Below are 23,581 nucleotides of genomic sequence, written 5' to 3' on the forward strand. Positions count from 1 at the left end.
TTCAAATGATAAGAAAACAAAAAAAAGTTCATCCTGCCTAATGCCATTGAGCTAGGATATCAGTCTTTCTTGGCCTTGGGGAAGCCTGTTGGACTAGAACTCACCATGTCATTGGTTTTCCTGGATCTTCTAGCTTACTTAAAAATGCCTCTGTAAACACATGACCCAATGACTAATAAGTATATCACCAAAATGTAAATAAATACACATACATACATTCCAGATTGTTCTTTGCAGAATCAAAGAACTATGTGTTCGGAAAGTGAAAACTACTCAATGTTTTTGGTTTTAAGAATTCACACGAAATAACTATGGTTTATTTCTGTAACAAATCATTGCAATAGGATTTGTTAGATTTGTGTCCATTAGGTTGCTGAAAAACTGAAGTACCAAGCTTTGAAACTGACATGAGAACAGGCTTGTATGGATTTACTAAAGATTTTGGATGCCCACTTAATTCCTAATAAAGTACATAATAAAAGACTTATGTTACAGGGCCGGGATTTTGGCCTAGTGGTAGAGTGCTTGTCTAGCATGCTCCAAGACCCAGGTTCGATTTCTCAGTACCACATACATAGCAAAAAGCCGGAAGTGGTGCTGAAGCTCAAGTGGTAGAGCTCTAGCCTTAAGAAAGTCCAAGGATAGTGCTCAGACCCTGAGCTCAAGCCCAAGGCTTGGCAAAAAAAAAAAAAAAAAGTTACAACACAAAAAGCATTATGAAATGTTAAATGAAAACTGTAGCGTCCAGAATCTTATAGCTATGACAAAGATAGAATATTACTGGTGCAAAAAACGAAGTGAAAAATGTAACTGCAAAATGAACACAGTATAAATAATAACCTTGCTAGGTGCTAGTGGCTTGCATTTGCACGCTAACTACTCAGGAGGCTGAGGTCTGAGGCTCCTGATTCAAATCCAGCCTAGCTGGATAAAAGCTGTGAGGCTCTTATCGTCAGTTAACAACCAGAAAGCTCGAAGTGGAGCTGTGGCTCAAGTGGTAGAGCACTATTCTTGCATGAAAACTCAAGGACAGCACCCAGATCCTGAGGCAGCCCCAGGACTGCCTCCATTCTAAAAGGAAACAGTTCTCGAATGACAGAAAGTAGTCACTCTTGAAACTTTTGTAGAAATTCTATTGGAAATATACTTGTATGGTGCTGACTTTAAATAAAAAGATTTCTCACTTCAATTGACCAAACTAATTGTCACTATGAGGAGGTAAAAAAGGAAAAGAAAAAAAGGATGGTTTAACAAAGTATGTTTACAGCAGATAGCCTGAGAAGTTAACTTAATGGCTAAAGTTCTCATTGCAAATAATTAAGGAGCTGCTACCACACACACAATTTGACAGGCAATGCCCAGCCCCACACATGGCTTTTGGAGCCAACTAATTTAAAGACTATGACTTCACACTAATGTTAGAATTTGAAACCAAAAATAATACTTATTGAAAATAGTTGGTGTGAATGCACTTGCCTGGGGGAAGTGTGAATTTAATAGGGATAGGGTTTGTGCCGTTTGCTATGTAGAATGTGTTGGTATGTGAATAATCACTGAACACAGAAGGGCAACTAGTTTGTTCCCTTTCTATTTTGAAACCTCTTGCCAAGTAAGATTGAGAGTGAACCAAACCACAGCATTCAGATAAACTCCCACGGGAGCACTGGGAGCTGGACAAACTAGTGCTACCTCCAAAGGGAAGCTGTATTACTGCACATACACGGTCACTATATTTGATTATACAAATGTCATTGCTTTTGTAATCTAACATATAAAAATGCTTCTGCCTTCTGTAGACAGTGTAGAACAGAATACTGAGGAAAAGTGCTTTTGTCCAACCGGCTGCCATTGACTAAATCTTCTGCTTAGTGGTGTTCGTCCTCATCGTTCAAGGACTTCCCTTGCTGGTATGTTTGAATGAGCCTTATGTCTCAAATACCATTACAGGTATTCGCTCCAGTCTCTCTGAAACCTCTCCTATTACCCAAGGACAACTAGCCTGTGAATATGTCAGCAGCAGGGTGGAGGCAACATAGTTTTTACTGCTGTGAGATCTGGAGTAGGCCAAGGATAACTACAACTTAAGAACCTAGATGGTAAATTTTCCAAAATTTACCATTTATTCTGGTCTGATAACTAATTTTCACACAACCTGAATAGGAAAGCTTTCTCAAGAATAGCAAAATTAATATCAGAAAAAAAGTAGGAAGAATGGAATTCCATGGGTGGCACACATCCAGAATGACAAAAGACAAGCTGTTTAAGGCATTTCTCATTAGAAATCTTAGTCAGGTAAAGAAATATGGATTGTTTTTTTTTTTATCACAGTAACCTCACTGCCACTCATGCTCTGGCAAGCCTATTTACTTAGTAAGAAATACACTAGATGGACTCAGAATCTAGAATTTGATGACAAGTAACCAGTCTGGAAACCCATTTAATTCCAATGGTGGAGAATAAAACTTCCAGTTTTGTTTCTTCCAGACAACTCTCCTACAGCCTTCTATGAAATAAGTTTTTCTTCTAGTCACACTGTAGAATGTAGAAGGCCATTTATCTCACACTAGCTTTTAACCTGTGATGATGTGTAAGGCCTGAGCTCGCAGCATCTGTGGCCAGGAAGGGCTTCTGTGGTGGTTTCATTTCGGTGGCACACAGCACTAACTCAACTTTGTCATGTATGGCACAGGTCATGGTGACAGAAGTCTTTTTCCTATGTGGCTTCTCTGATGTTGAACCAGGTATGATGTTCGAGCAAAGCCTTTTCCACATGTGTCACACTGGTAGGGTTTCTCACCAGTGTGGGTTTTCACATGTTCGATAAGGCCTGTGTTCTGAGAGAACGTTCTCTCACATTCATTACATTTATAAGACACAGGAGTTTCAATATTTTCCCAGTGGTTTTCCATTCTATCCTGACCTTCCCAGTCAGGCCCCTGAATATTTTTAGCTCCAGTATGGATCCTCTGATGTCTCCGGAGATGGGAACTACGCCGAAAGGCTTTGCCACACATGAGGCATGGGTATGGTTTCTCCCCAGTGTGAATTTTGTGATGCTCAAGGAGGCTGCAGCTCTGGCTGAAGGTTTTCCCGCAGTTGTCACACTCATAAGGCTTTTCCCCAGTGTGGGTTCTCTGGTGTTTGATAAGGTCAGAGCTGTGACTGAAGGCCTTGCCGCATTCTTTACACTCATATGGCTTCTCGCCAGTGTGAACTCGCTGATGAGTGATGAGTGCAGAGCTCCCTATGAAGGCTTTTCTGCACTCCTCACACTCGTAGGGTTTTTCTCCAGTGTGGATTCTCTTATGCTTACTCAGGCCGGAACTCTGAGCAAAACTCTTTCCACATTCATGGCAAATGTGGCGCCTGTTTCCTGTGGCACTTTTCTGCTTTCTTTGTAACCTGCTCTCCTGCTCAGACACAGGAATATGGGCAATGTCTTCTCCCAGGTGTCCCAGCTTTTGTTCTGAATGTTTTTCAGCTGTAGTTGCGTCATTGATCTTTGACTGCATTTCCTGACCTGAAAACAGAAATGCCAGTGACTGTCACATCCTGTGGGGCAGGGAAGTGGTGTGATGAGCAGCAAGAAGGCAAGAAATACACAGGTCTCTGCATACAGGGACTTCAGTGCAGGCTGGAGGATGGGAATGAGGGAGATACCACGAGTGCTGGGGAGACTTGAGAATGGGAACTGGGCCATAGGAAAAAGTGTACAATTGGGAAAGCTGGTTCAAGGGAAAGGTGGAGAGAGAGAAGCAAGGACTGTGCTAGGGATACATGGTTGGGTAGGTACACAGGATGGATCTGAGAGCCCTAGCAATAGTGAGAGGGAGCCACATTCAATATTAAAAGAGCTAAGCACAGAAACCAGGGCAAGGAAAAGGATGTATGATGTATTAGAGACTCAGAAATTGGTCAGTAAAGGGTGAGTAAAGGGCTTATCTTGAATTGTACCCCAGGCAGAGTCAAGGTCTCTAAACAGAAGACTTTGGTACTGAGAAATCGAAGCCAGAGCCTCCACTGTTGCACCAAAGAAAACTATGAGATCTTTCCTATGTCTCTGCACTTTCACCTCCAAAGTCAGGGTCTTCAAAGTCTATGGTCACTTTGAGCCCACAATCTGACTCCATGTCTCATTTCCAAAAGAGTTTTCCCTCAACTTTTTCTTCAGCCAGACCTAAGTATAGGAAGAGGAAGACAGCATTTTTATTGGGGAGGGTGGGGAGGAACTCTGGGGTTTAAACTTAGGGACTTGCCCTTGTTAAGCAGGCACACTTGAGCCATAGTTCCAGCTCCTCCTGCTTTGGTTAGTTATCACCTCAGGTCTTGCTTTTTCTTCGGGGTGAACCTAGACCATAATCCTTAGATTTACACTTCACATGTAGTTGGGATGACAGGTACATACCACTATACCTGGCTTTTTATTAAAGTGGAGTCTTGTGAACTTTTTTTGCCCAGGCTGGCTTCAAATTGCCGCCCTTTTGCCCTAACCTCCTAAGCAGCTAGTAGTCCAGATGTGAGCCTCTATTACCAGCCTCCCCCCCCCCCTACTCACTGAGGATTAACTCCTGGTCTTATTCAAAATAGGAGATAAGAGCTGGATACCAGTAGCTCATGCCTGTAATCATAGCTATTCCAGAGGCTGAGATCTGAGGTTCACAGTTTGAAGCCAGCCTGGGCAAGAAAGTCTGTCAAACTCTTTATTGCCAATGGACTACTAAAAAGAAGCGGGACAGGGGGGAGTGCAGTTCTGGCTCACATGGTAGGTAATGTGCTAGCCTTGAGCAAAAGAGCTCCAAGTCCTAGAACCTGCACACACACAAACCAAACAAGCCCCAAAGAAAATGAGCGGTAAGCACTCTATGCAAACCAGCATTTATTGAGCACTTTCCATGGGGGAAACAATACTAGAGAGTACAGTTGTATTTAATTCATCCCACTAGACTAGAATTCTGACAAATCAAAGAAATCAAGATTACATGTGTTAAGGAGCGGTCCGTGGTCTGGAAATCCACAAATGCAGTTTGGAATCCAAACACAAGGACCTCAGTGGTTTTTAAAGAATCTCACTGGGTTAGTATGATGCCAAGAAACCTGAGAATAAATCAGTGCCCATTGGTCTTACCCAGGGAGACCTGGCTGCCACAGCTCTGCCTTTCATCTCTGTAGAGGTTCATCTGCGATGAATCCTGTTGTACCCACCCACGGGAGAGGGTCATGACATCTTCCATTTTCAGCAATCCCTAAAGGAATAGAAGTGGTTTGACCAAAGAGACAGAGGAAGGAAGAGCTGGGAAGTACAAACAGCTGTCCAAGACGGTAATGAAACTTTAGAAGCCTCTTCAGTTCAACAGTGATAAGCAACCCTGGGAAAGATGAGAATATTCATATCCCATCTAGGACTCAGGTAGAGGACCTACCTTGGGGATAAAGGTAAAAGGGGACAAAAGAACTTTGTAGTAAGAGGCAGCAAGGAGGGAAAGGGGCTCCATCTCACCTGGGGCTCCGGAATGCGTCTGGCAGTTATCACCGGGTCTTCTCCACACCCTTCCTGGAAAACTGAGAAGAAGCTCTGCATGAGATCTACCCTGGCATTGTCTCCCTGCCTGTGGAATACAAGTTTACAAACTGAAAACATTTCTGCAAAACTAAGTTACATATGGTTGATCCCTTCCCAAAATATTTGTCCCTACTAGATTCAATTCTAGAGCCTAAATTGATCTGATATTCTCTGCAGACACACAAAAACCAGGCAAGAGCTGGATATGTGTATGGATTGATCCCCAGCACCACGAATACAAGAAAGAAAATCATGCAACCTAGAAGATAACACTCACCTCTGTCTTGTAAGTGCCGGGATTCCAAAGATTCATGCTTAAGTAGAGGCTTCATTGGCTGGAACTGGCTACTTTGTGAGCCCTGGGCAGTTGTCAGTGGAACCACTTTGGAACAAAGTAGTTCTTGCTCTTGATCACCACCTGGGACCTAGAAGTCAATCATTCATTTTTTTTCATTTACTCACCACACATATCTATAGCATGTTCTATGTGCCTGGCACTACTTCCAAGAATGCTGCAACTATAGATTCATTTAATATAGATGCCTTTCCTTTTCTTCTTCCTTCCTTCCCTTTCTTTCTTTATGTCTCCTTCCCTCTTCTTTTTGCTAGTCCTGGGGCTTGAACTCAGGGCCTGGGCCTCTCTGCACCCAAGGCTAGCATTCTACTACTTGGGCCACCAGTGTCACTTCCAGCTTTTTCCATTTATGTGGTGCTGAGAAATCTAATCCAGGGCTTCATGCATGCTAGGCAAGCACTCTACCACTAAGCCATATTCTCAGCCTTCTTTTTCTTTTGTTCTTTTTAAATTTTTTGGCAGTACTGGAATTTGAGCGCAGACTTCATACTTGATACCACTTGAGCCACTCTACCAGCCTGTTAACAGCTACTTTAGAAGGGAGATACTATTATACTCATTTTATTGATGGGGTAACTGAGGCACAGTGGCTAGTCAACATAGTTTACCCAAGAGCATTTGGGTAAGTGACTATGCTAAGATGAAAATTCAGGCAAAAATTACTCCAGAGTTCATTTTCTTAATTCATTATGTTTCCTTATTACACACATTTACATATATATACATGAAAGCCCTCTGGAAACTGGTGAGAAAACTTTTAAAATAGAGCTTTGTCTTATCTAAAAAATGGTATTAATTTCTACAGTTGTTAGAACCAGTAAACAAGATGACATAATGTGAAATCACTTGATGGTCTCACATATGTATTAAGATTTCCTACTAGACATTTATGGTTTGAGTTTCAAATTACTGTCATATGTGGGGCTCATAATTTCGCAAAGCATTGAGACTTATTTTTTTTTCCACTGTGACAGAGTTCTGCGAAATAAATCCAAGACAAGAACCTTGGATTCCTGGTCACTAGTTAGAAAGTTCTGGCCCTTGCTCTGAGGGAATGTGCACAAAGACAATGAACCATTCAAAGAGATAATAGTCGCATAAAACAGGCAGAAGATGGAGCCAAAAACCAATCAGTTTACACCAGGTTTCAAAACCAGTGGTCTATGACCTTGGATAGGAAAAAATAACTGGTTTTACTTTTACTAGTTTCTAGCAAGCCCATTATTAACGGAAGCAATAGACTGATGTGGCCTAAACAGTGGCCTCAGTGTGGGGAAAACCATTACACATTTTCACTACACATTGCAAGGAAACATCCTGAACGTTATTTGCTTATCATCACTTTTAAATGTTTGGTATTTTGGGTCTGAGAATAGGACTCAACGTTGGCAGTTGATGTTTTTTCTCTCATGGGCTGTTGCCCTACCAACTGAGCCATGCCTTGAACTCCAAAATGACCTGTATTTAACTCTTCCATTAGACCCATTTTATTTATCCCACTAATGTAACACAGTATATATATATATATATATATATATATATATATATATATATATATAACTTTATCACAAATTTCTTTAATATTTTGCTAACTGAATTGTCTTGAGTTGTTTTGCAATCTTCTGGAATTTTCCTTGATGTATGTAGAGATCTGAGTTCTGAGGTCAGGGTGTGTTTGCCTGACTGCCCACCAGGTTCACGGTACAGAGAGACTGAGATCCCCGGGACCTGAAAGGCCTGGCCCCCGCTGGGAGAGCTCAGGATGCACAGCACTAAAGCTGTTCTTTCTACCTGCGGCATGGGCTCAGCCAGCTGCCTCTCCAAATACTCCAGCAGCGCCACCACCTCCTCCCCGCCCTCGGGACGCTGCTCCCGCACCCAGCCCTGCAGGTCCCCCGGCAGGATGGTCAGGAACTGCTCCAGCACCAGCAGCTCCAGGATCTGCTCCTTGCTGCGCAGGTCCGGCCGCAGCCACTGTCTGCAGAGCTCCCGCAGCTGGCTCAGCGCCTCTCGGGGACCCGCAGTCTGCGGGTAGCGGAATGCACGGAATCGCTGGCGGGAATGCTCAGGACGCTGGGCACCACTGTCTAGCAAATGGACCTCCTCTGCAAAGGTGGAGGCTTCTTCCTCCTCCACTTTTATGACCAGAAGTCCAATCTGATCCTCTGTAGATTGGTCGTCCAAGGCTGTGCTTGCCTTCGACTCTCTAGCCATCTTCCGGGAAAGCGGTACTTTGAAGTCACTGTAGCAGCACCCTGTAGCAGCACGCCAAGAGATCTCTGAAAGGCAGAAAGAAATCAGGTAGCTACTAAACTTGCAAACAGTTACATCTCCTCATGCTCTGGGCTCTCTGATGAGTCCATCATAGAACATTTGTGGAGATTTCTTCCATGTGTTCAGCTGCCTCTTTGGCTTCATTTTCTGTACCTGTATCAGCTCCCCAAAGGTGGCCATGAGGGTGGGTGGTGCCACCCTTTTGTCCTTGACTAATGGATATAAGATCTATTCCTGAACTCTCTAGATAGCATCTTGGTGACTGGCTGAACCTGCTTTGTCTTCTGAAGAACTCCCGGGCTATCTCTGGTCTTTGCCACCCCTTCTATCTGCCACTCTTTTCAGGGCCAAACTTCTTGAAACATCGATCCTGGCTCAAGCCAGCTTTCACCTACCACTAAACTTTCAACACATCCTAGACAGCACACTACAGAAAGATCATGAAGGCTGTCCTTGCAGAAATAGAGAAATTTTTTCTTCCATTACTGTTTTCAGGTAACCAGTCCCATGTTGCTCGTCCTCATCCCAAACTCACTTCTCCCTGGACTCAAGGACCCCACTCTCCAGTGGCTAGCATGTGGTAAGCATCATATTAATTTCAGTGTATGTTATATCCACTGGCCTTTCTTGTTTTAGGTAACAGTGGGTCTTGGAATGCTTCTCTTTACTTTTTTCTCTTTCCACATCTTTGTCTTGTAAACACTCAGATTTCAGGCTCCTGAGCAGCTAGGATTATAGGCATGAGCCACCAGCACCTGATGAAAGTTACAGAATTACTTTTGACAGTCCTGGGGCTTGATCTCGGGACCTGGGCACTGTCCTTGGGCTTTCTCCAGGCTAGTATTCTACCACTTGAGCCATAGCATCACTCCGGCTTTTTTTTAATGTATGTGATATAGAGAAATGGAACCCAGGGCTTCATGCATGCTAGGCAGGCACTCCACCCTCCTGGCCTGAAAAGTTACAAATTAAACAGAAAGAAAGAAAGAAAATGATACAATATTAAGAGTGGAATGAAAGGGGGAAACTAGTGTGAATTCATCTCATATTCATTCATTCATATAATATATATGGATCTCATGGGAGGTTTACAAAAGTTGCAGATCCTTAGCAGAGTGGAACCAGTAGTTTCTGCTTATGTTAGTCCTTCCTCATTGTTGGAAACCTCTCTTGCTCCTCTTGCTCCAAAGAAAAGTATTTTTACACTTAAAAAAAAAAACATTGTGAATGTGAACACACAAGACACTTTGGGATAGACTGCTCAGAATCTTATTTTTTCCCTCCTAAAACACAGAAATCTATTGAAAAAGAACTGGTGAATGGCACTAAAACAGCAAGAACAATATCCAGTCACCAAGCCCACTTACTGAAGGTAATATGTTGTCAAAGTTTAAAAAAATTAAAAAAAATAGCAATAATAGCAAATCTTTACCTTTGCTTACTCTCTGTACCTGGTACTTGTACATATTTTAAGCACCTTCCACATTTAATTCTCTCAGAAACGCAGTGATTTAAAGTAACATCATTATCCCCGTTTTACAAAGCCAATAAAATCAGGCACAGAGAGGACTGACCAAGAGAGTCATACAGGAAATACACAGGGTAGAAGCTAGATTTCAACTAAGCAACTGGACTTGCAAAGTTCTGCTTCTTGTCCAGGACAAGAGAATCAATTGAAGACCCTGGAACTAACCTTGTCTCCAAGAAGGACAAAAATATAACCGCTTCCATGTTCAAGGGTCGTCTATGTGACTCAAGAGTCCCAACACTGAGTGACGGGCCCCAGACTTCGGGAAACGACCTGAGGTACCCAGGGTCGGCCCAAGCCCGGGACTCCAAGCTCCTCCCGCCGCCTCTCCCCGGGGTCTCCGTCCTCTGGCTGGGCCCACAGTGAGGGCGCAGGGACCCGGGAGGAAAATGCTCCACACACACGTCCGTCCGCAAATGCACCCCTACCCCGGAACAAAAGGACCACAGCCCTGGCAGAGGAGCCCTACCGGAGGAGACCTGCACACACACACACACACATACACACCGGAAAGCGCCTTCTATTTAGCCCCCACTCTATGGAAGTGCCCGGAACTAGTAAAACCACTGTAGGGCGGGGCGCGGGGCCACTTCCGGCCTCTCTAGATACATCCCTGACAACACACTCCATGGTTTGATGCCTCAGCATCTCCTCTTCTTCCTTCTCTCTTCCTAGTAAAGGGGAGACTTAATTTACTAATTGATAAAGGGATTAAAAAGCAAGGTGTTGAACTATGTGGTTTGCTACCGGCAAAATCAAGAGACTTAAAAAAAAATCCATGATACTTGGTTGTGGTCACTAAATTTTCAGAGCTGATTGCATTACTTAATTGAATATGTAATTTAGGAGCATGCTCAGTGACTTACATGGAAAATCCAAGATAGTTCAAAATATAACAGGTTAGCAAAATTATTGCACTTAAAATTTTTTCACAATTATATTTCCACACATCACAAGTTAGAAACATAATTTTAAAAAGATAGTTACATGAACAAAGAAATACAAGAGATGCCTCAACTGAAACAAAATTTCTCTCACTATAAGCCATTTTGCCCTCAGATACCAACACTAAAAGAGCTTCCTCTTGGCCTACTCACAATTTCTATCCAGCTGGAAAGGACCCCAGCCAGCTGACCGATAACAAGATAACTTTTGGTTGGGGTTGATATTATCATGGGGTAACCTATGAGGCTGTACCTGGGGTCCAGGGTGACTGCAGACATAGAACAGAGCATATGCAACTAAAATATTTCAATTACTGGGAGTATGAGTAAAGGAAAAGAGCAAGAAGTTGAATTCAACAATGCAACAACTTTTTTCTGGGGTGGAAAACTGAGAAGAGCAATCAAGTCTCCTTCAGTGTGGATGAAGAGAAAATGGCATGCCTCCTTTACATCCCACACAGAAGAGGTCAGGAGTGGTTTGTATGGGGGTGAGGATGAGAAGGGGAAGGAGGTCTGGGAAACGGAGGCGGGGATGGGAAAGTATTTTTATCTTGAGCCACGTTTCACTTTTCCCAAGCATTTCTCCTTGGGTTATTTATCAATCACATGAGTCATTTATGTCCTGAATCATACATTCGCTCATCTCCTTAGGTGACTTCAACATGAGCATTGTTATATGTTCTTATCATAACTCTATTATTAATTTGCTTCATATTTTCCTTACTTTTCACTTTGGTTACCAAATTGTATACTCAGAAGACACACCATGGACCTCAACATTGTTCAAAGGCACAGCTGCATCTGTCTGTACATTTAACGTTTTGTGTACATTATTCTTACCTCATAGACAATACCTCTAATTTGGACTATGAATTCAGTTTCATTCTATAGTGACTAATATTTCCCAAGTTTTAAAAATGATATTTTCTAGAGAAAAGAGGGATGACTTCATTCTTTTAATGTACAGAATAAACAATTTGTTCTCTCACATCTGACATGAAATTATAAACATAGAGAAAGGTACCACTGGAGTTTGATATTTTCAGGTGATTTTTAATGTTTTCTGTTATATCTTTGAAATTCCATTTTTGATTAAAAATATTAGTTATGTAATAATTGCACTGGTTACATTAGATTTCTTTGGTAGGGCAATCTAATAGTACTTACAAGGTTTTTTTTTTTATGTCTGATACTCCCTGTACTTTGTTCATTTCAGCTGCCTTAATCAGACAGATTAACATTGTGTCCCAAGTAGAAATGTGCAACACATCTCCGAAAATCCAAGAGATCTAAAGAGGAGCCAGGGTTACAGATTCTATGCAACTGCCATGCATTGTTCATGGCTACATCAACCATATAGCTCACCAAAATTGAGTACCATTTCTTGCTTCTCAACCTCACTCTGTACTTGGAAATAATTTGATCCATTTTACCTACTCCTTTCCTGCATTCTTCATACAATTTCACTATGGATGGTTGACTTACCTGAGGGATCTCTTTACCATCAGCAAAACAACTTATCTCATAGATGGGTTGTATGCCTACAGCATTTGAACATAGACTGATAATGCTATCGCCATGCCAACGGCACAAAATTATCTCATCACTTTCTTCCACTCGGAAATCAAAATACCCCCTCTTCATTTTTTTCATTTGTTCTGCATTCATCAGTGGCCATTTTTCAGTCCTATTCTCACGAATTGATCCTGTAGCCCTCACCCCCTTCTTTTTCAAAGCTGACATCAATTTGACACTGGTAAAGAAGCTATCAAAACACAAATGATAGGGATATTGACCTTTCTCTAAGAGAACATCAGCAAAATTCATGACTAGATTTCCACCAAGCCCAAGGTCAAGATCCCTATCTGCCTCCATAGTAGATTCTTCCTGATAGGGTTCAAACCAAACCAGATAACCCTGTAGGGTTGTACCGCACCAAATTTTATAGCCAATTCGAAGAGGCTTTCCATTAAGGAACTGGTCACTATCAAAGCATTCACACATTGATTTGTCAAGGCAATAGTATTCTTCTAAGGGTGCATACAAGAGGAAGTTTTTATTCATTTGTTTTATGAGAGGCCTCAATTTTGAAAACTTATCTTTTTGATCTAGGTGGCTATTATCTGCAAAATGCAGGTATGAGAAAATCAATTCAAATCTGTCCCTTCTAATTGCATCTCTAACCAGGTTCTGGTCAGTATCAGAAATTTCCCAATACATTCCCCTTCTGGGACGCCTTACAAATCCGCTCCAAAGCAGGACGCCAAAGACACATCGCATTTCCTGAACGGTGACTTCCAGGTTGACATTTTTCTGAGCAGCATAATTGTTGGTTTCATTGACAATCAAGTTGAATGTTTCATCATCAAAAAATAGTTCGAAGAGCTCTACTGGGTTCAACTTTTCACTCTTGAGGTTCAAAAGTCCAGAGTCCAGTGCTGACCAGCTTGGAAAGTTGGGTTTGAGGTCTCTTTTAGTCCAGCTTTTCTTGGACACATTTGACACCTTTAACTTCTTCTGTACAGGTTGCAACACAGGTTCAGTGTCTTCCTCTGCCTCTGAGTCATCAGAAAATGCAAGGCCTTGGAGTAGTTCACTCACTCGAGCTTTGTCTTTTTTTCTCTCTTTTCGAGTAATGTCTCCTGCTGCGTACTGCAAGGATGCAATGTGCATCCGGGCCCATGAGTCTCGGGGAGGGTGACGGTCCTGCAGGGTGTTCAAATGTGACACTGTCTTTTCAGTCATACTACAGGGCAAGGGGGGTGGACAATCTCTGGGAAAAGAAAGAGAACAAAACATATGCTACAAAGATCCTTAGTCTTGGTGGGCATACAGGTAGCTAGGCATACAGGTGTGAGGCACTGACTATGTAAGAGTCTGAGATCTGAGGATCACAGTTCAAAGCTAGCTAGGCAGGAAAGTCTATGACATTCTTATTTCCAGTTAATCACCCCAAACCAGAAGTGCAGCTGTGGCTCAAGTGATAGAATGCCAACCTTGAGGCAAAAAAAAGCTCAGACAGTGCGCAGGCCTTGAGTTCAAGCCCAAGCCCAACACACACACACACACACACACACACACACACACACACACACACGAAAAATTCCTGAGTCTCATTTTTCATGTATGATAAATGTGTAGCACCATTTTTCCTAGAGGGGGAGGGATTGTAATTTCTCAATTCCTATGCATCCATACATGAAGACTTTAGCTAAACTAAACATTACTAGCTTCTCCCCACCTCTCATTTATTTCTCATGACCTAAGTAATTAAATATAGAAGGGCTAGGAACGTGGGTTTAGTAGTAGAGTGCTTGTCTAGTACGCATGAAGTCCTGAATTCAATTCCTCATTACCATATAAACAGAAAAAGCTGAAAATGGTGCTGTGGTTCAAGGGATAGGCTTGCCTTGAGCAAAAGAAGCTGAGGGACAGTGCCTAGGCCTTGAATTCTAGCCCTAGGACTGGCAAAAAACAAACAAATAAACAAGCAACAATAAGTATAGAAGAAAGTGGGCATCCTTAGCATATCTCCTCCCTCTGTCTTCTTTATGATGCCTGCTTTGCTGTAGATTGCAATGGCCATGCTTCTGCAGGAGGTCATCGGCTGTTCTCTGCCAGTATGAGGTGATTTAGACCGATGCTTTGTCCAGTCTACCTTCTGTCAGCACTCAGTTCAGATTTCCAGGTCCATCTGTTTTACTCCTGTCTTCCTATCTTTTGGTTCTTTAAAATTTCTTTTTGTTGTTGGTTGTGGGCCTTTGAGCTCAGGGCTTGGGTGCTGTCCTTGAGCCTTTTTGCTTAAGGCTAGTACTCTACCACTTTGATCTATAACTCTACTTCTGGTTTTCTGCTGGTTAATTGGAGATAAGAGTCTTGAAGACTTTCCTTCCTGGGATGGCTTTGAATTGAGGTCCTTGGATCTCAGCCTCCTGAGTTGCTAGGATTACAGGCATGAGCCAGCTTTATAATTATTCGTGTAGGCATTGTGAGTCATTGTTTCAGTTACCTGATGTTGAATCTACCCCATAGTCCTGTGGGTTCCTATTCTGCAGTTAACTCTGTTAGGTTAGTGGATGCTACTCTTCCTTTAGTGGAGTTTATCTCAGTCCTCATTAGCTTAATGAAAGTTTTATTCTCTCTTCTCAGATTTCAAAGCCCTTCTATAGTAAAGTCTGGAAGGTAGCTTGGTAGTAGAGAGTAAGGTGAGGTGCTGGGTTCAATCCCTAGCACTAAATTAATGAATACATTTTCTCATTTAGCTGAGCTTTAAGTCCTTGTTTTCCTAAGTTGAACATATATCAACAATGGGAGTCTCCACGCCCTGCCCCGTTCTTTAGGCTAATTATCTCATCTAGTTTACTTCTCTTTTCTCAGATATGAGAAGTCAATGGCCTCACAAGAAGCCAATCCTCTGCTTGCAATCTGATCCTTCCCTTTCGCTTTTAGTAATACATCACGTTTTGGTCTCACCGTCAACACTTTTGAAGAGGCTACTACTATAATCATTTTTCCCTTTTACCAGCTACTTTCTTTTTGATCTATTTCTTATGTAGGTCTGCTGATGGAGGGGGAAGGTAGCCTACTCATCTTCCCTAAATCCTCTTCCAGCTCGGATACTTGGTTAACTATCATGGCAGATTCATCTTCAGCCTTTCCTCTTGTCTAAATTCTCTGCCTTCAGGTTTTTCCATTTACACTTCCATGAAAACATAAGGGAACAGAGTAGATTTAGGGAATTGCTCAGGTGGTAGAATGCTCACCTAGTAAATGAGATGTCCCAGTACAGGCAAAACATACATACATACATATATACATGCATGTGTACATCCATCCATCCATCCATACACGTACATATAAGGATCAACAGGACAGACTGAGTCAGTCTAGGATAGGATTGTTGGAGGCCAAATTTCGATTTTGCATAATCATTATGTACCGTGCTGTCATGGAAGCTCCTAAGATCACAGAAGTGAAAGTGTCAACTATTTTGTATTACTCACGAAAGCAGGCTTTCACTATCTGGTTTTTCTGGATCCATTCCAATTTCTTCTTATATCCACAGGATTTGATTTAGTCAGGACCAAAGACTCACCTACTGGGACTTCCTGAGGTCTTCCCACCCTGTTGCGTTTCTTCAGAAGTATCTTGTTCTGTATTAAATAAATTATCTTTAGTTATAACTTATTCTGAAACAACATATTAATTATTTACATGTCATCTATTTCATGAATGTATGACTAACATCTCTAAGGTAAGAAATAGTCTGAAGCATTATTATTATTTTTAAATCAACAGGTAGCCAGGCACTAGTGGCTCATGCCTGTAATCCTAGCTACACAGGAGGCTGAGATCTGAGGATCACAGTTCAAAGCAAGCCCAGGAAGGAAAGTCAGTGAGACGGTTATCTCCAATAAACAACTCAGAAAAAAACAGAAGTGGTGCTGTGGTTTAAATGGTTGAACACTAGTTTTGAGCAAAAGTAACTCAGGGACAAGACCTAGGTCTTGAGTTCAAGCCCGAGGACTGGCAAAAAAAAAAAAAGGTAGCTTGGGGCATGCAGTTTCAGTACTACTATGAAATATGTTATAGTACAGGAAGATAGCAAGAAAGGTTGACTAGGGTTATCAGAGACTAGTTGGGACAAGGGTCCAACCTGAAAGAGTACACTTAAGGAACATTAAACATGGACAGCAGTATTCATACTGAAGAGAACTTCCTCTGTGGCAGAGGGATCAGGCAGAGGCATTCACAGGCTTCCATGTATGAAGGCCTATCTGAAATGAGACATGATATGGAATAGTGGATGAAGAAGAAAATGATGCAGAGGAATCACTGAGGGGAATCAGGGAAAAGAAAAGGATAGTCAGAGATGGTCAAAATAAGAACCAAATGCTGTTTGGAAAAGCTGGGGGAAAGAGAAAAGGAATGAGGCAATGAATTTGTTCAAAGTGCAATGTGTTCAATGTATGGAAATATCACATGAGTTAGCATTCATTGTGATATTTACAAATGTATGCTCATTACCACTGTATATGTTTATCTGTGTAATTCTTATAAGTATAAAATAATAAAAAAGATATCAGAAACCAAGGCAATTGGCAACCAAAGATAATGTGATTGGGGAGGATACAAAATGGAAAGGGCTGAGAAGTCTGGAGGCCGGGGGCAGAAGAAAGGAAGGGAGGGTGAGGACCTGGAGGAAGTGAAGACTCCAAGGCCAAGTCAGGGTCAGTGATGGGAAAAGAAGAGCACAGACAGGACCAGCCAGAGGCTTGTCCTTACTCATCAGGCCGGAAACCTTCTCCTGAGCTGAGTTCCCATAGAGGTTTTTCTGAGTGAAACTCAGGGGTAGCCACTCCTGTGGAGCAAAGGCCTGGGATGCTTCTTCTCCAGTCTGTGCTGACATCTAAAAGGCAAAACATTGGCTGCTTAGTTTCCACTGTGACAGGGGTCCAGTTGTGAGAAACCATGCCATGAGCAAGGCTTGAAGGTGAGGAGTGTGGGCCAAGAGAAGAGCACAGTACAGGTCTAGAAAGAAAGCCGTTATCGAATTGCCATCAGGCTGTCAGACTCACCTGCACCATGAGTGGGTTACACTCAGATAATGCTGCCTTATCTCTGGAACTTTCTTCCTGAGCAAAGGTTGTTCCCTGGGGAGCAAACCCTAGAAAGAGAGACAAGAGTCCTGAGTGAGAGAAAGTGACCTTTAGAAATGTCCTTTATTGGGGCCTTAGCCCCCCAAAAGAAGTTCCCTAAACTTCTAAAGTAAGATACAGATTTTATTGTCTAAGATAGTATACTGAGACTGCCATCATTCTGTCAGGGATTCTAAATTCTAAAACTCTGGTGTCTCTTAACTTCCAAACTGGATGGAGTTGATGAATTTATAAGGGGACTTAAGGTGATTAGCTTTTGCATACATAAAGGAAAATTAAAATCAAAGATGAAAAATAAAGATAGAAGATTAGTACTTTATTTTCAGTTCTAGCACAACATACACAATAATCTGTCTACCTTTGAACTACTCTGATTGGATCTCTCTTTTTCTCTTGCTGGCTTTGTTGTAGTAGTTTTTTGTTTTATGTATGTATGTATGTATGTATGTATGTATGTATGTATGTATGTATGTATGTTGGTTGTGGGGCTTGAACTCTGGGCCTGGGTACTGTCCCCGAGCTCTTCAGCTCAAGGCTACCACCCTACCCCTTGAGCCACAGCCCCACTTCTGATTTTCTAGTGGTTAATTGGAGATAAGAGTCTCACAGACTTTAGTGCCCGGGCTGGCTTTGAACTATGATCCTCAGATCTCAGCCTCCTGAGCAGCTAGGATGACATGCATGAGCCACTGAGCCGTGCTAGTTGTTGTTTTTATACAGTCATGTGGTAGAGAAAAAATAGTTTGGGTCAAATGTTAGGAGCCTTAATTTTTAATAGTGCCTTTACTTCTGACTGTGGGTTTGTTATTTCAGTCTGGGTCTTTCTAACTATTAATTGAGGGCATTGAAGAAGATCTTAGAATTCTGACACCAGGGATTCTTTGTGTTTTTAAAGCTTATATAGGGATGAACAAAACCATACAACTAATACACTTTCAGTGATGAGTTAAGTTCTGGAGTCTTAACATATAGTACAGTGACCACCCTGAATTTTTTTTCAAAGATAAGGTCTCACCATGTTGCCCAGGCTGGCCTTGAACATCTTGGGTCAAGCAATCTTATCTCATTCTACCAATTATCAGACTACAGGCATGCGATACCATTCCTAAACTTCATATTTAACATTTGCTGAGAGTAGATTCTAAGTATGCTCAACATGCACACATAGTAACTGTGAGATGGTAAATTTGTTAAGTATCTTGTAGTAATCATTTTACACAATGTATAGAATATAAGAAATAAAAACTTGAGGCTCTGATAGCATAACTATAATTCCAGTATTCAGAATGCTGAAGCATTCCAGCTTGAGGCCAGCTTCTGTTATGATGAGTTCCAGACTGGCTAGTTTACATAGTGAGACCCTGTCTCAACTCTACCACACACAAGAAAAGAAGGAAAGAAGAAAGGAAAGAAAGAGGGAAGGAGGGAAAGAAGAAAGGAGGGAAGGAAGGAAATAGACGAGAAAGAGGAAGGAAAAGAAAGGAAAGGAAAACTTTATGATGTATGTATCTATCAGAGGTCTACTCTCACTGTCCACATTAATCTTATCCTCTGGCACTCACCACTCACTTCTTCGGGCGGCTGTGGAGGCGCACATGTCAGGGTGGTGACTCCAGGTAGGAGATGGAGGCTCTGACATTCCAAAGAAGATCCCTGATATTCGGCAACCACTAGGTGCATGTCCTGTCCCTGAATGTAGAAAGATGCCTGGAGACAAGAGAGATATCTTGAAAAACCATCCTGGAGGAATGTACAGCGAAGAGAAGTTAGAAACTTCCCCAAGGAAATGCAACTCCTTAAAGAAGGAGCAAGTAAAACAAACATACATTCCTTTGGCAAAAAAAAAAAAAAAGGCCATGTGTCCCCTAAAATTGGCTCAATTCTGTATGTGGGGATTCAGCAGCAATCAAGGCAGACAAGATAGGTAGAATCCTCACCCAGAAAAAGGAACTGCAAAAATCAGATGAATGTCTAAACTAGTGAGTGGAATTTTAATGAGGAATAAGATATGTATACGGTGTCAAAAAGTATCATGAAAGGAAAAATAAAAACTTTCTAGTGAAGAACCCTGATAGGCACTACAATGACCTCAATAATGGGATAAAACATTACTCCTCAAATGATGGATTGAGGATATAATATCACCTCTGTTGTAGATACTCTAAGCAAACCTTACATCCTTGGATCTAATCTGCAGAAAATATAAACTGAAATTGAAAGGCATTTCCCACGGGCTTCAGGCCACTAAACAGATTCATAGAAACCAAAAACCAAAGCATCTGGGGCTGGGAGTGTGGCCTAGTGGGACAGTGCTTGTCTAGCATACATGAAGACTTGGGTTTGATTCCTTGGTACACACACACAGAAAAGCCATAAATGGTACTGTGGCTTAAGTGGCAGAGCACTAGCTTTGAGGAAAGCCCAAGGACAGTGCCAAGGCCCTGAGTTCAGTCCCCAGGACTGAAAAAAAAAAAACCTAAAACAGAACAACTGAAGGGAATAATGCTGGCTTAAAGAATATTGGGATATTATGGCAACATTTTTTTTTTTTTTGCCAGTCCTGGGCTCAAGGCTCGAGCAGTGTCCTTGGGTTTTCCCAAAGCTAGAGATCCACAACTTGAGCCACAGCACCACTTCTGGCTTTATTCTATGTATGTGGTACTGAGGAATCAAACCCGGGTCTTCATGCATGCTAGGCAAGCACTCTACTACTAGGCCAAACTCCTGGTCCTATTATGACAAATACTACTGTTATATAGGAGTATCACGACAATTTTATTTAATGCTCTGGTAAACTTGATGGTTGTACTCTGTGCAAAAGAATATCCTTATTTTTCAGAAATATACATTGAAAAGCTGGGTATGGTGGTTCACACCTGTAATCCTAGCTACTCAGGAGGCTGATATCTGAGGATTGAGATTCAAAACCAGCCAGCACACTAAAGACCATGAGACTCTTATCCCCAATTAACCACTAAAAAACTGCAAGTGGCACTGTGGCTCAAGAGATAGGGCAGTAGCCTTGGGCTGAGGAGCTGGGGGATGGTACCCAAGCCCAGAGTTCAAATCCCATGATGACAAACAACAACAAAAAGAAATATACAATTAAGTGTTTAGAGGGAAAGAAGAATAATGTCTGCATTAGCTCTTAAATGGATCATGAGGGAAGTGTGTGTGTGTGTGTGTGTGTGTGTGTGTGTGTACATTAGCATATGCATGTAAAAACAGAAAAATTCAGTATGGCCCGGGTTACACGGGGCACATCATGAAAAGAAATGCTATCAACTGTGAGCTTTGGTGAAGACACAGGAATTCTCTATATTATTCTCCCCACCCTTTTATTAAGTTATATATTATTTCAAAATAAAAAACCATTACAGATGCACATTTTCTTCTCCCACACCACCACACATGCTGTCTTCCCACCTGTGGTTCTGTGTGTCGGTGTCCTGAGGCTAGGTTCTCCAACACTGTCACTGCCTCCTCTCCACTTTGCACACAATCCATCTGCATCCAGGCCTGCAGCTCCTTGGGCAGGATGGTCAGAAATTGCTCCAGCACCAGCAGCTCCAGGATTTGTTCCTTGGTGTGCATCTCTGGTCTCAGCCATTGGTGACAAAGTGCTCTCAGCTGGGCCAGAACCTCCCTGGGCCCAGAAGCCTCTTGGTAACGGAACTGCCGGAAGCGCAGCCGGCAAAGCTCCTGAGTGTGGGAGCCGCTCTCCTGTGTAGGATACGCCTGCTCCCAGGTGGAATCTTCTGCCTTCACTTTCACAAGGCCCTCTTCATTTCCATGAGTGGAACTTGGCAAACCTTCAAACATGTTGAGCTTAGAAGCTACAGGAAGGCTCCCTTGGCTGAAGGAAATGCTTCAGTAATGCTTTTTCAAAGGTACATCTAAAATATAAGAATTACAAAAGTCATAAGAGTAGCTGGGCACCCTTGGCTCATGCCTCTAATCCTAGCTACTCAGGAGGCTGAGATCTGAGGATCTCTGTTCAAAGCTAGCCTGGGCATGAAAGTCTGATCACCAGAAAACTGGAAGTGGTGCTGTGGCTCAAGTGGTAGAGAGCTAGCCTTCAGCTGAAGAGCTCAGGGACACTGACTAGGCCCAGAGTTCAAGCCTCGTGACTGACAAAAATTCTATGCAGCATACGTGTGTGTGTGTGTGTGTGTGTGTGTGCATGTACGACCTGCACTGAAGTTTGAACTTAGGGCCTCTCATTCTTCATTCTCATTTAGCTTTTTATACTCATTGCTGGTACCTTATCACTTGACCCATACCTATACTTTTGACTTTTTACTGGTTAATTGCAGATGAGTCTTGTTTGTTTGCCAGGTGTAGCTTCAAAGCAGGCTTTATTTTTTTTAAAATTTATTATTATTATTATTATTATTATTATTATTATTATTATTATGTAGAGCTTAGGGCCTGGGCACTGTCCCTGAGTTTTTTTTCTCGCCATTAGCGCTCTACCATTTTGAGGTGCAGTGCCATTTCCTCAAACCAGGATCCTTAAATTTCAGTCTCTTGAGTAGATAGCATTATAAGTGCCTGAGACTTGTTTGTCCTCATTGTAGGCCATGCTTAAAAGCTGAACTTGTTAGCCTTTCTATATACAAGTGATTGTTTTTCTTAATGTACAATGTTATTTCTCTTCTCTTTTCTTGCCCTTATGGTAAAACTCATGTTGTTATTGTATCTGACTTTGTTACCTGGTATACTCTATATGCATTTGCTTATTTGAAATAGGGAAGGGAAGGGGGGGGGAATAAGATGATTGGGAGAGGGTGAGAAGAGGGAAACAGGGACAAAGAAACTATTGAATATAAAAATTAAATGTATGATTTGTTAGATGACGTAGGCTTTCTTTTATATGATGAATAAGCTGATGATGATACATATGTATATATGATGATACTTTTAAAAGTACATATACAATGTTTATTGTGGAAAAATAAAAACGAGAGTTCCCCCCCCCCCAAAAAAAGTGAACCAGAAGTACTTCTTAAACACTACAGGTGTTGAGCCCAGTGGTAAGGGATGTAATATACGAGAGAAGGTTAACTGTAAGAATGGTTGGCCAAGTGTAGTGGCACATTTTAGCAATTGGGAGGCAGGGGCCAGCCTGGGCTACAAAGTGAGAGACTAAGGAAAGGAAAAGGAAATGGAAGCTCAATCTCTAAAATCATTAAAAAAAAAAAGTCACCCATTTTCAATTTCTCCATTTCTTTTGCTGTCATCATGTTCCATACATGTAAGCTTATCACCAGCCTCTATCATTGAGTCCAGTTCTTTCCACAAAATGCCCTATAGCTATTCTTTCCTTTCCCCCCCCTTATTATCCTATTCGCTATTACAATTGTGTGTGTGTGTGTGTGTGTGTGTGTGTTACATTCTTGCTCAATCACCCATCATTGGATTAATATTTCCTAAAGCAGATACTGACCACATTCACTATACCTTGGAGAGTGTGAAATCTGTGTTTGATATTTGTCTACTTTCCTGGCATGTAACACCTATAAAATCCTTAAAACCTTCAGAGTAGTATCCTTTTATATTTTAACAACCGACTGCTGGTGGGCAAGTAGGTGGTTTCAGGACAGGAGCTGGTCATTGAGTATGAGACCAAGTCAGGATTACAGAATTGGGACCCTCACTCTCCAAACCTGGGAGGGAGGAGGCAGGAATGGAAGGTAAGTTGATAAGCAATGCACAGTGATTTAATCAATCATGCCTATGTAATGAGGCCACCATAAAAAGCCCAAAAGGACAGGATTCGTGGAGCTTCCAAAAAGCTGATCGTGAAGAAATTTCTGGAGGCTGGTTCCTTCATAGAGGGGATGGAAGCTGCACATCCTTTATCTTTACCCTATGCAATTCTCCTTCTGTATCCTTTACACTACACCAGTAAATGTGTTTTCTTATGTGACTTCAAGCAAGAGGTTATAGGAATTCTAATTTCTAGCCAGTTGGGCAAGCACAGGTAAAATAATTTGGGGCTGAAACAACTGACCCCAGAAGTAGAAGGCAGTCTTGTGTAGCTAGGTTCTCAACTTATGAGTCTCAGGGATACCCAGTGATGCCCCAGGAAAAATTAACTGCTTGCTTGCTGGTGGGAGAAAAAAAATCTCTACATTTTTTGAGAATACATAAATCATCTGGATTGATGATTATGGTGTAATAGCACAGTAAACAGTCTGTTTCTACTACAGATTGAATTTAAACTCCCCAGGATCTGATATCTACTGGTTTTTATTT

General features: G+C 41.9%; 1 protein-coding gene across 1 annotated transcript; it reads right to left on the reverse strand.

Moving 5' to 3' along the window:
- Nucleotides 1–686: 686 nt before the first annotated feature.
- Nucleotides 687–21,212, reverse strand: Pgbd1 (piggyBac transposable element derived 1). The gene is given in 13 exon segments (XM_090355265.1): nucleotides 687–2,711; nucleotides 2,714–3,520; nucleotides 5,126–5,243; nucleotides 5,498–5,559; nucleotides 5,838–5,985; nucleotides 7,707–8,194; nucleotides 10,811–10,930; nucleotides 11,885–13,434; nucleotides 15,757–15,814; nucleotides 16,947–17,070; nucleotides 17,240–17,328; nucleotides 18,883–19,027; nucleotides 20,747–21,212. Coding segments are annotated over 13 exon segments (4,263 nt in total). The 5' UTR covers nucleotides 21,143–21,212; the 3' UTR covers nucleotides 687–2,553.
- Nucleotides 21,213–23,581: the final 2,369 nt, after the last annotated feature.

The sequence above is a fragment of the Megascapheus bottae genome, chromosome 22 (assembly GCF_031878675.1).
Source record: "Megascapheus bottae isolate mThoBot1 chromosome 22, mThoBot2.hap1, whole genome shotgun sequence".
Lineage (NCBI taxonomy): Eukaryota > Metazoa > Chordata > Mammalia > Rodentia > Geomyidae > Megascapheus > Megascapheus bottae.